Below are 12,433 nucleotides of genomic sequence, written 5' to 3' on the forward strand. Positions count from 1 at the left end.
TCAATAAAGAAGAGAAACATTCCACAAACTAATACATAATTGGAAATATGGTTTACACGAAGACATAATTTGGAACATGGTTTTCCACAAACTAATACATAGTTGAACCATGGTTGACACAAATATAAAACATTGCAAAAAATACTAAACCTAACTAGACCGGGCATCGAAGATTTCGTGTGTTCGCTGCCAAGAAAGAACACTCGAGGGCACACCCACTAACCCAAACTGGAAAATCAGCTGTTGAGGGTGTCCCTGTTGGTTCTTCCGAGGAAGAACAACCAAAAACCTCCGTGCATATTTTCACTGCGAAGAAACAACACTCGTCAGTCGTCGTCCTCCTCGTCGATGTCGCCGCGGTAGTGCTGGCGGCAACGCGTCTCGTCGAACACCTTGACGCTGATGTCCCTATCGCCAAAGTAGGAGAACACGAGCACGAAGATGGCTTGGAGGCGGTGGTAGCGCGCGAACCTCTCCCAGCCGATGTGGAGGTACATCTTGTCGTGCGCGCGTAGATCACATCGACGATCCACCAGCAGTAGCCGCAGGCAGCCTCCCACAGATGCAGCGAGCCCGGGCGCCCATCGCAGGTGACAAAGTCGGCGAAGGCGTCCGGCAGCCTCTGGATGGCGTGTGGGTCACCCTTGAGAACGACGACGAACTCGATCAACATGGGCCCCTCCTCGTCCTACATGTCCGACGATGAAGACGACGGCGTCGCAAGCGACGGCGAGCGTGCAGCTCTGTCGTGGCCACGACCACAGGCGCGAGGTCGGCCTGCGCCTCTACCAGCCATGGCATCGACTCTTGAGCTTGTGGCGGCTAGGGTTGGGGAGAGATGCGCTAGGGTTTGTGTGTGAGAGGGACGATGAGAGGCGGCCCTTTTTATAGGCCGGAGGGAGGCGCGGGAGCGGTGGTGCTCATTAACGTCGGCACGCAGAGCTAGGCGCGACGAGACGCTTCTCTGCGCCTCTGCGGGAACTGCATCGTCGTTGCGCGCCAATAACTTCCGTCGCGATGTAAGCGACGGTTAGGTTAAAATTCAATGTGCCGCTGACGCGTCGGTCCCGTCACTCCCCGTCTCGCTTTTCGGTGTGTCCGGCATCCCCGGAGCGTCCTCTGTGTAGCGAAGACGAGCTCGGGACGCCGGACACCGTATCGGACCGCGCCGGACAAAAAACGGGCTTGGAGGACGCGGCTGGGAACGAACGTTTTTTTGTCCGATGCGTCCCAAATCCCTTTGGGGGACGCGACTGGAGATGCTGTGAACAAGGCTATCGACCCACCCTGGCAGCTCAGTTTTAATCCAAGGAACTATCAGGCGGTTGTTCTTCTAGATGCGGTAGGAGTAATCTCTAACATTTATAACAGACAAACCACAAATTATTTATGGGGTATCATCAAATCAATACGCAAAAAGACAGAAACAACACAATCTGGTACAGGTGGGTTTCAGATATGAAAATGTATCTGAAACTGTGATGCCATATACTGAATGACCAAAATTTTAGCTACAGAACTCTGTGAATTGATACGATGTCAAACTTCAGAGCAAAGTAGCTATGCTAGTCCCTCCGATAACGTGTCAAACTTCAGAGTAACTGAAAGGAGCACTGACATGAAGCACATGCAAAAGCATTGTTGAGCCAAATACACAAAACAGTTTCGATCAGCACAAAAGACTTGATGCTGAAGTGGTTAATGGCACAATGTGGTATAGGTGGGTATCAACTACTCCCTCCGTGTTATGGCAAACTCTAGTGCTGAAGTCGTTAGTGCCACAATGTGGATGGCGTACCAAATTATGATCACAAATACTAAACAGATCCAAAAGTTCTAATGGCAAACTTTAGTGCCAAGGGAGAGCTTGTGGAAATTAGAAACACCCAATCCGTCAAAACTGAAAGCAGCACTGACATGAACAATGAGTTAAAAATAGTTGATAATCCACTAAAAATGCATAGTCGAGCAGAATATTTCACAAAACGGTTTCAATTGGCACCAAAAGGCTTAATGCCATGGCACCGAGTTGTAGCCACAATCGTTTACCTGCTCTGATGCTACTAATTAAGAATCGTCAGCAACATCTGAGTTTTTCCATGACAGAATCGCTCACAAACCCTTGCCTAACATTAAGAGGTCACAAGAACTACATCTAGACGAACTAGTAGGAGCTAGCGTTAAGCATGGGAATTTTCAGGAGTCGCCGCGGCAATCACCTCAGGGGCCGGCGGCAGCGGCAGGTCGCCGGTGAGCAGCTTCCGGCCGACCTCGAAGGAGACGAAGGCGTCGATGCAGGCGTACTTGATCTGCACGAGGGAGAGGCAGTAGGCGTCCCACGGGCCCATCCTGACCCTCTGCGGCTTCTGCAGGGTGGCGGCGTCCGCGCCCATGACGGCGCGCGCCAGGGCCTGCAGCCCGGCCTGGCGGAGCTCGGGCCTCTGCATCGCCTCCACGGCGACGGCGCGCAGGTCGACCGTGTTGGCCACGGTGAGGTCGTGGTCGTCGATGAGGCGCTCGACGTCCTCCCGCACGCCGACGCCGACGAAGCGGAGGGCGGGGTCGGCGAGGAAGGCGGAGAGGGCCTGGGGCACGAAGTCGGCGTGGAGGAGCTGAAAGATGAGGCAGCGGCGGCCGACGCAGAGCTGCAGCAGCGCGACGGGGTTCTGGGAGGGGCTGTAGCTGGGGCGCCACTCGACGTCGAGGCCGACGACGAGGTCGCCGAGGGCGGCGCGGATCTCCTGGATCCAGCCCTCCACGGCCGCGCCGGAGGAGGTCACGGTGGTGGCGATCACCTCCTGCCCGAAGGCCACGTCGGTGACGAACGTGTCCGTCTCGGTGGCCATTGGTGCTCGGGCTGGTGCTTCTTCCGGCGTCCGCCCGCGGAGGAGCAAGGTCAAGAGAGGGTTTTTAGAGGAAGGGGAACGAACTGAACGGCGACGAAAAGCAGGGTGGAGATGGCGGCGGGCGGGCGGGCGGGCGGACGGGCGAGGGTATTGTCCAGCCAGAGGTAAATCTCACAATAAACCCTCAAAATATCTTGAAATTATGTAACAAAAAGGGCATCAACCTAGCGCAGTAGTAGCGCTCTACACCCCGAAAGATTTCGAGGTACAGGTTATATTTTTTCGGACGATAATTTAGAAAGACAGGTTACTCGGAAACTAGAGGGGTTATCTGAGAGATAGCGTCCGGAAGCTTTTGGTTGGTAGTGGACTAGTGGCAGGTCCATTGGCACTTTGGCAAAAGATGAGAGCACGGGACGAAGGAATCAAAGCTGTCAGACGTCTGACCAATCGGGCCATCTCCTTCTCAGCTCTGGGCCGGCCGCCACGAGTAGGAAAAACCGAGCCACCACAAAAGTTCAGAATACGTTCTTAAATAACTACTTCCTCCTCCGTTCACTAATACAAGAGCATGTCTAACAGATCCCGTATTTTTCGCCTCTTAAAACGTGAGTAGAGGGCTCTGTATTTATTCTGTTTTACGGGGTGGGAATACGGGGTCTGCTAGCTCGTCCGGGTTTTCAACCCCTCAAAACAGGGTTTTTTTGACAAATTGCATATTAGAACCAACACAACATTCACATAAAATAAATGTTTTACATCACACAATAATCGTCATAATTATTGCAATAATGTTTTTCGGAAATGTCAACAAATGTTCTAATGGAAGAATTAAACAAATAACAAATGTTTCACACATACAACAATAGGAAATGAATGTTTCACACATACAACAATGGGAAATGAATGTAATAAATCATTGGCCATGCAACTGCCAATGGTGATCAATCAGATCTTGGGTGAGCTGGTGATGAGTCTCGACATTTTCAATGCCTCGATGAGCTGCAAGAAAAGCTTCAATCCGATCAGGGTTCCTCTCGGGCTGCACTCGGGTGCCAACATTATCATAGAAATATGGCAAGTTCAAACCTCTTTCATCTTCAATGATCATGTTGTGAAGAATCACACAACATGTCATGACATCAACAAGAGTTTCCATGTCCCAAAACCTAGCAGGACCCCGGACAATTACAAACTTTGCTTGCAAGACACCAAAAGCTCTCTCAATATCCTTGCGGCATGCCTCTTGATTTTTGGTGAAGCAAGCTTCCTTTCTTGTCAAAGCCTTGTCCTTTTTCTCTTTTATGGACTTGACAAGGGTTGCATAGTTAGGGTAAATACCATCTGTGAGATAGTACCCCATGGTGTACTCATTGTTCATAACTTTGTAGTTACAAGGTGAAGCTTCACCCTTAACTAGTCTTGCAAACAAAGGGGATCTATTCAAGATGTTGATGTCGTTGAGTGTCCCGGGCAATCCAAAAAAAAGCATGCCAAATCCATAAGTCTTGAGAGGCCACAGCTTCAAGAACAATGGTAGCATCACGGCTTTTGCCACAATACATGCCATGCCATGCTTTTGGACAATTTTTCCATGTCCAATGCATGCAATCCAAACTACCAAGCATCCCCGGCCACCCCCTCTTTTCATTGATCTCCATGAGGCTTTTTGTATCATCCTCATTTGGAGCTCGGAGATACGTCTCTCCATACAACTTGATCACCATCTTGGCAAACATACGCACGCAATCCGTGTTTGTTTGCACACCAATGCGAAGGTACTCATCGGTATAATCTGCTGGTATACCGTATGCAATAACCCTCATGGCGGCAGAATTTTTTTGATATGGGCTAAATCCCATGACTTGGGCAGCATTTCTTCTTTGCTTGAAATAATCGCAATTTGCCTCGCAATCTTTGACGATTCTCTCGAACAAAGACCTACGCATTCGGTACCGTCTACGGAAGAGGCGGGGAGGATAGGTCGGTACCTCGGCGAAATAATCTTGCATCAGCTATTCGTGGCCGAGCGCGCGGTTCCGCGGAATGCACATACGCCCCATCACGGATCCTTTCCGCTGATCCAGCAGCTTCATGCGGTCCTCCGTTTGCTTCAAGCCGAACAGGAGCAGCATCATCTTCGTCTCGTCGTCGTTGAGCAACTCGTCGATGTCCAAATTGTCGGAATCCGACGAGGACCAATCGGTCGACGTCGCGTCCAAATCCGCCATGTGCACATCCTCCGAAGCCATCTACCACGGTGTACCATACATCAGCCCAAATCCGACCATTTTACCGGCGGCAACGAAGAAGAACGCGGTGGAATACTCACCGGCGAAAAACGGCGGCGAAGACCGCGGCGGGAGGGCGGCGGCCCGTGCGGAGGGACGCGGATCTTCGGCGGGGGTGCGGCGGAGGTGCGGCGGGCGTCGACGCAGGCTCGGCGAGGCTCGGCGGACGGTGGAGGGGCGCGGATCTGACGGATTCCAGCGGCGGCGCGCGGGTGGCTGCGTCGGCGCGCGGGGGAAAACGGGTGGGGGGAACTGAAATGTCCGCGCGCGGTTTCGGAAATGGGATACTGGTTTGGCCCTCTATCCCCGCTTCCACCCCGCACAAGTAGGGGGCGAAGACCCGCCCCGTAATCGAAAACATCAAAAAACGATGCGGGGGCCATTTTTACGGGGCGTGCTAGACGGCCGGGTAGAGCAGAAACCCGTATTTCGGCAGTTATTATACGGGTTTGCCCCTTTTAAGGGGTCTGTTAGACATGCTCTAACGCCTCCAAGAAGTCTTTGTCGTCAACTTCTAACAGAACTTTGTGCAACCATTGTTATGTCACAAGCTATTAACCCTTCCGTTACAAAGATTGTTCAAAACCACATCAAGATGCAAGATATACAAATGAGGGATCTTATCGCGAGAACACCGTGTAGGACGATACATATAGGGGAGACGTTACGAAAATGCCTCGCACACGATGATATCTCGAAGTATGATTTTAGTATGGCAAGACTCAAAGGGATTTCCTATCATGTGTCCCACATATTGTAACAAATCATCGTCCAAAACTTGTCCCACATATACACATGTAGCATTTCTCGGTGATACGTGAATGCCTAATTAGGTATACCCACGAAGTCCAGTCGGACCCACTGGATCCAAGTGGCCCATGATAGTGTCATGGCTGCCTCACTGGTGGGTTTACACGTGAAGAAGGCACGTTGACTCAGAGAGCCAATCGTCGACTAGTACCGACTTGAAGCGCACACTTATAACTTAGCGACTACGGAACCAACTAGGAGTCTAGGATCCTAACCAACTTGTAAACCCTAGGCCGAGTCGTCTATATAAGACTCGACCTACGAGTAAAACCCTAGAGAATAACCTCACCTTTCCACCCTAGCTCAGTCGGGGGCACCATTGTAATCGACTCGAGCAATAACAATCTTGCAGGAGTAGGTATTTACCTCCACCGCGAGGGGCTGAACATGGGTACATTGTTGCCAATCTCGTCCCGAGTCTCTGATGTCTCCATTGCCATCTGCGCTCTCTAAGCTACCCTATGTAGCACGTTTCTCCACAAACCAACGACACTCGAGATGTTATTGGAATCACTTGGGCTTGTTATTACTTATTAGATATAAATCAGGCAAGCTAGTCGTTCGATCACAGTTGACACGAAAAATGACCATTGACACATGAGTCATCTACCGTCTATGAGAGTCAATAATGAAAATTATTCATTTATTTTCTTGTGGGGAAACCAAGATTTATTTATTTATTTGTGGAGGCATACCAAAAAAAAGGCCTAAAAGGAAAATTCAGCCACTGGTCGTAAAAGTCCACATCAAATTTTGGTACACGCATTATTGAATAAAAATAAAAATTCAGCCACATGTAGCATGTAACTAGGGCTTTGTTCGGTTAATCCACTCCCAAAAGTGCATTGAGGTGAAATAGAAGGGATTTTGGAAAATTTTGACTCGGAGGGATTTAATTCACCTAAATCCATGTCCATCCATTTCAATCCCAACCAAATCGAACAATGCATGTTTCCATTGTGGAGTCACTAATTCCTTCCGCACCTGATTTTTACATGTGAAACAGATTTCGACATTAAAGTTTACTACTCCCTCCATCCCTAAGTACATCTACGACAAGTATTTAGGGCTGATGGAAGTACCAAATACAAACACATTTGTATTAGGCTTGTGCCAGTGCATAATTTTTCCCGTCAAAAAAGTGTTGTTAGATTTTGAATTTTTCGTGCCTTTTGACTTTGAGGCGACCGATTTCATCCAAACAAGCCAGCGCCTACGAGTCGTTGCCTTCTGTCCGTCCACTGGCGAGAGTTGAGCGAGAAAAGGCTGTACATTTCACTCCACTCGTCGCAACCGGCACTGTCCAAAATCGCAACTCGCAAGTCCGGCAGCAAGTGCTCGCTGCTCCGGGCATTTGGAAATGCGAACCACGTCCGTCTCCTCCGCTCCGTCCTCCCGGCTCCCCTCCGCGCCACCGCCGCCGCCACCGTCCCCGCCCCTCTCCTTCCCGTCCCTTCGCCGGCGAGACCTCCTCCTGCTCTCGGCGTCGCCTCTTCCCCTCGCGCTCTGCCCAGCGTCCGCCCCGGCGCGCGGGCTGTTCCGCATGCCGCCGCCGGCGCTGGCCAACCGCTACTTCCTGGTGCGCGCGGGCGAGTCGGTGTACGAGGGGCAGGGGCTCCTCCGCACCAACCCCGTCGCTAAGACCTCCGTCGACAACGGCCTCTCCCCCGCCGGCCTCCGCCAGGCCGCGCGCGCCGCGCTCGAGCTCCGCCGCCTCGGCGCATGCGAGGACGACTGCTGGATATGGCCCTCCATCACGCAGCGCGCCTATCAGGCCGCCGAGATCATCGCTGCCGCCAACAGCATCAACCGCAGGTACCTGTCTCACTCACTGTCTCTACACCTCCTGGCGGGCTATGTTTCCTGATTATAAATGTGTATCACCGGTACTGAAATTGTTGGCTGTTTTATGTGAAGTAAAATCGTGCCGGAGTATAGCTTCTTGGACGCGCGGGGATTGGGTGCGTACGAGGGGAAGAGGTTGGAAGCATTGCCCGAGGTATTGTTCATCCCATCGATTCATCTCTATGTCAAACTGTACTTACTTACATGGAGTATTAGAAGAACAACTGACTTGAGCGATCCCAGAGAGGCAGTATTGTGAATTGTAGATGCTGATACCTTAGTTTACGGAGATACTTCTTTCTTGCAACAAACAAACTTAATAAGTTTGAGTGCATTGACCTTGTAGATGTACATTGAACTGTAATATATAAACGAATTGGTGAAATTATGCTTGCCACGAAGGCTCGTTGATGCTACTACCCAATAAGGCAGGACATTGGTTCTAGTATCTGCCTAATGAAGAGGCATTTGAAACTAGAAATGTTTAGAAGCATGGACTAGAAGTAGAACCCCCAAATTAATCGACTCAGCCCAGGAGTGCACTTGCACTGGACATAGTGTATGGGTGCGCGAATTAATTTGGGCCAGAGGGAGTATGTGAGTTCCGCGAATTCTGAAAACTGATTTGGAGAAACAGAATATCCCGACACACTCATTCTATCATTTTAATCACTAGGCAAGTTTCCATGTCTATTCGAGGTTGTTGGAACCAGTGAAATTAGTGGTACTTCTGTAAGTAGACGTGCACTAGGGGCTTATCTTCTGCTGGATAATTTTTGTTCCTGTACTGATCGAGTTCTCATTTCTTATCATGGATTTAGGTGTATGCATCTGATAATATTTCGCCAGACATCAAACCACCTCCTACAAGTGATGGCACACCCAACGAGAGTGTGGCGGACGTATTTGTTCGGGTAACACAGCTCATGTCAATACTAGAGACTCAGTACTCGGGGGATACTGTCGTCATTGTTTCGCCAGATTCAGACAACTTGTCAATTCTTCAAGCCGGGTTGATTGGGCTTGACCTTAGGAGGTAAATACCAAGGCTTCATTTTGCAAGCTATTATCCGAAAGATTTCTTGTAGACACAGTACTTGCTTCAGATTATTTGGATTTTTGTTTGGAGCCCACGTAAACATACCCTCCATATATTGTTGCTGGTTGAAGGGAAACATATGCTGACTTATGGACTGTTGATGCCACTTATGCAGGCATAGCAGCCTGTTCTTTCAGCCTGGTGAGGTCCGACCTGTTGATCCGGCCAGTATACCTGAATACAAGCAACCACCCTCTAGTGTTTTTAAGTGTACAAATCCACCAAGTTGTAAATAATTCACTTTCTGCTACCACATGTTTCATATCAGAATATTCCCATGACCTTGTATAGCTCACTGACTGTATAGTTGAAAATATGCTGTTTGCAGCACATCTGACAACCAGCAAATGAGGTGTTTTCTATCATTGTACTTTGTATAGTGAATCCAAATAGCTGTTATTTGGAAAACAAAATTGTAGGGACTATTGTTGCCATTTTTTTAAGTAGGCACTAGTGCTTCAGTTCTCTTTTACAAAAAAAAAAAAAAAACATCCGTAAGCACTTTGCATTGTGCATATCTAAGTCGAACAATATGGTTTCCGTTGTTTGAACAATGGACAATGGACAAATGGGTTCGGCTAATTCTCAGTCATATACCTAAATAATAACTTTAATTCTCATTCAAGTGATGTCATCTTTATGATTTATATTATATGAACAATTTTGTGTATAACATGAATTATTATCTTTTAGCTTTCTAAGTGGACTCAAAATCGACGGTTAGGAGGCCAGTGACATAAAAAAATGAGAACCAACCTATAGTTAGTTAGGGGGGGGGGGGGGGGGGGCCCCCGGCCTACCAGAGTTTAAATTCCAGATTAAAAGGTGGAATATTCTTTCGTTGGAGGGGACATTTCGTCGATACAAAGGCGTCCGTGGTGACTTCGTCAATCTCAAGACCTACCGGATCAGTTATTTGGACTCCGGAGGTGCTTATATAGGTAGGGTGTGGATGAGTGTATGTATGTATTTGTGAGCGTGTATGTATGTATTGTTTTTTGAAAAAAGAAATGGACTCAAAATCGATTCCGATGTAGTGGACTCACCCCTTGCCCTTCAACCTGCTGTTGCCTTGCTCTTGGTCTCTTGGACCCTCCCAGTCGCTACACTCCCACTAGAGCACACGAGCCCACACTGGCACCCATTCCACAGCCACCAGCTGCCGCAGCCATGGACGAAACTGGCAGCTCCGCTCTAGCCTCCCCAACTCCCTCACCGCCACCGGAGCCGGCGCCCGAAGCACAGGCACCTCCTCCCCCATCACAGCTTCCGGATTTCGATCCCTCTCGCCTTTCGCCGGATAACCCAACCCCAGCTCCTCCCCATCCTGCTTCACCTGCAATTACTGCCCCGCCGCCGGATGGTGCCGGCGATTCCTCCCCGGCGTCGACTCCCTCGCCTCCGAAGACCCCAACGCCGCCACCACTTCCCACCACCGATCTTTCCCCTCCCCTCCCTGCTGGGAACAAAGCACCAGCACCGCCGCCACCACTTCCCACCACCGATCTTTCTCCCCCCCTCCATACTGGTAACCAAGCACCAGCACCGCCGCCACCACTTCCCACCACCGATCTTTCTCCTCCCCTCCCTGCTGGTAACCAAGCACCAGCACCGCCGCTGAGGCCCCCTCCTCCTCCTCCGGCTCGACCACCACCACCTCCCCCACCACCGCCGGCGTCTCCGAAACCCAAATCGGACCAGGAGGCAGATGAATCGGCCGGCGAATCGGGGAACACGACGCTAGCCCTTGCGCTAACCCAGGCCGAAGAAGTGGTGCCGCAGAAGGCGGCGGCCGCGGCCGCGGCCGCGGCTGAATCCCCGGCCGGATCGCCGCAGAAGGAATCAGCCCTGACCATCGCGAAGCTCCTCTCGGCCGAGGACCCCGCAGCGAAGGAGGCGAAGACGGCGACCGACAAGGTAGCGCCTGCTGTGGTGGTCACCGAGCCAGTCGCCGCCGCCGCCGGCGGCGGAGGCGGAGGCGGAGTGGGTTCCAAGAGATGGCTCCTGCGCGGGGTCTCAGGGAAAGGACGGCGCACGGAGCTGCAGAAGGCTGAGCTAGGGTTTAGGGTTTCAGCTGCCGTGTTCTGCCTGGTCTCGCTCTCCGTCATGTCTGCTGGTACCACTCCGGGCTGGGCTGGCGACTCATTCCGCCGCTACAACGAGTACAGGTTGCGCTCTGAGCTCTGAAGCACAGGCTCAAAATTTCCCCATTCTAGGCACCGCATCTGTTGCGGTTGATGCAGGTCGCGTAGATTGATGTGTCTGTGCTAAATGCAGGTACACGCTTGCTGCGAGCGTGATGGCTTTTACATACTCGGGGTTCCAATTAGTTGCAGAAGTGCACTACCTTGTCACCGGAAGGCGCATAATTGGAAGCCCCTGGGGCAACTACTTCAGTCTTGCAATGGATCAGGTAAGAATGAGCAAACTCCTCTTCTGAACGTGTTGTAGTACTGAATTTCATGGTATTTATTAGGTCGATTTGGTTGTTTGTTTAGTGTACCGAACCCGTAGCATTATGTCGCAAGTTTGTGACAGTTCAGAGGTTGATTTTGGCAAAACAGTATTAAACCTTTTGGAAGTAAAACAAGCTGCATAGTAGTGGTAACCATTCATTTATCTGAAATGTATGTGTTCATAGCTAAGTTTTATTGCTCTGTTAATGATAAGAGATCCTCCAATTTCAGTCAGCTGTAAATTGTCATCTTAGGGGAACCTTTTGAAAAATGGATGACACGTCAATGCCTCGGACTAATCAGGCTATTACTGATGTTATTTGTGAAGTGAAAAAGATTCACCCATATGCACTAGATTAGTTTGTACACCTTATATTCTTCAGTTCTTACTGTGTTACCATCCAGAGCTTATCTGTATAAACTTGTCGCTGTTATTCTTTAATTCCTGCTTATAATCATGGCTCTAACATTCAGTTATGACTTACATGTCCAAATTCAAAGTTGTAGTGTTAGATTAATCTACAAACAACTGCAGTCAAATGAGATAATATGGTTGATGACTCGTCCTGATGCAGATATTGGCTTACCTGCTGCTGTCAGCCTCTTCAGCAGCGCTTTCCCGCAGTGATGTTTGGGTGTCTAGATTTGGTGTGGATCAGTTCGCCAAACTTATCAACTCCTCAGCCTCGATGGCTTTCCTGGCTTTTATTGCTCTTGGTCTCAGCTCCATCATCTCTGCTCATCGTGTCTTCAGCTCAGTCTCTTAGAACCTGATGATATGCATTACCTGATGTAAATATTATGGTTTAGATGAACGTTTGGCATTGGCAGCCTTGATTTTTCTTTCTTTGTGGCTTGTCGCTTGTGCCACTCGTATTCTCTGCAACTTGTGTTCCTGGTTGTGTTGCAACAGTACTCAAGACAGGCTCCTTGAACACTGTTGGATGTACCAATTATACAAGCTGGTCATTTTTAACGTGGAAAATAGCAACCTGAGGTTGAGGACCCATGATTATGTAATAATAACACTGTTATAAAGGCATATGAGGTATTAAAATGCATTTTGGGGTGGCAATTGGGTACCAA

At 49.9% G+C, this 12,433-nt stretch overlaps 3 protein-coding genes across 3 annotated transcripts; 2 read left to right on the plus strand and 1 right to left on the minus strand.

Annotated features, from left to right (window-relative positions):
* Positions 1-1,943: 1,943 nt before the first annotated feature.
* On the minus strand, positions 1,944-2,946 carry LOC127343194 (3'-5' exonuclease-like). The gene has a single exon (XM_051369313.2). It carries the CDS (start codon positions 2,844-2,846, stop codon positions 2,181-2,183), a length of 666 nt encoding a protein of 221 aa, XP_051225273.1. The 5' UTR covers positions 2,847-2,946; the 3' UTR covers positions 1,944-2,180.
* Positions 2,947-7,296: 4,350 nt separating this feature from the next.
* Positions 7,297-9,256, plus strand: LOC127343190 (uncharacterized). The gene is made up of 4 exons (XM_051369307.2): positions 7,297-7,762; positions 7,865-7,946; positions 8,614-8,828; positions 9,007-9,256. The coding sequence occupies exons 1-4, from the start codon at positions 7,308-7,310 to the stop codon at positions 9,125-9,127; spliced, it is 873 nt and encodes a 290-aa protein (XP_051225267.1). The 5' UTR covers positions 7,297-7,307; the 3' UTR covers positions 9,128-9,256.
* Positions 9,257-9,974: 718 nt separating this feature from the next.
* Positions 9,975-12,433, plus strand: LOC127343188 (uncharacterized). Its single transcript, XM_051369304.1, has 3 exons — positions 9,975-11,059; positions 11,169-11,304; positions 11,923-12,433. Exons 1-3 carry the CDS (start codon positions 10,062-10,064, stop codon positions 12,112-12,114), a joined length of 1,326 nt encoding a protein of 441 aa, XP_051225264.1. The 5' UTR covers positions 9,975-10,061; the 3' UTR covers positions 12,115-12,433.

Source organism: Lolium perenne, chromosome 3 (assembly GCF_019359855.2).
Source record: "Lolium perenne isolate Kyuss_39 chromosome 3, Kyuss_2.0, whole genome shotgun sequence".
In the NCBI taxonomy this organism is placed as follows: Eukaryota; Viridiplantae; Streptophyta; class Magnoliopsida; order Poales; family Poaceae; genus Lolium; species Lolium perenne.

Excerpts from the sequence above, each read along its gene's own strand:
- LOC127343194 (XM_051369313.2), bottom strand. The coding sequence starts at position 2,846 with ATGGCCACCGAGACGGACACGTTCGTCACCGACGTGGCCTTCGGGCAG.
- LOC127343190 (XM_051369307.2), top strand. The coding sequence starts at position 7,308 with ATGCGAACCACGTCCGTCTCCTCCGCTCCGTCCTCCCGGCTCCCCTCC. Across the intron at positions 7,763-7,864 it reads GCCAACAGCATCAACCGCAG|TAAAATCGTGCCGGAGTATA; the intron begins GTACCTGTCTCA and ends TTTTATGTGAAG. Across the intron at positions 8,829-9,006 it reads ATTGGGCTTGACCTTAGGAG|GCATAGCAGCCTGTTCTTTC; the intron begins GTAAATACCAAG and ends CCACTTATGCAG.
- LOC127343188 (XM_051369304.1), top strand. The coding sequence starts at position 10,062 with ATGGACGAAACTGGCAGCTCCGCTCTAGCCTCCCCAACTCCCTCACCG. Across the intron at positions 11,060-11,168 it reads CGCCGCTACAACGAGTACAG|GTACACGCTTGCTGCGAGCG; the intron begins GTTGCGCTCTGA and ends TGCTAAATGCAG. Across the intron at positions 11,305-11,922 it reads TCAGTCTTGCAATGGATCAG|ATATTGGCTTACCTGCTGCT; the intron begins GTAAGAATGAGC and ends GTCCTGATGCAG.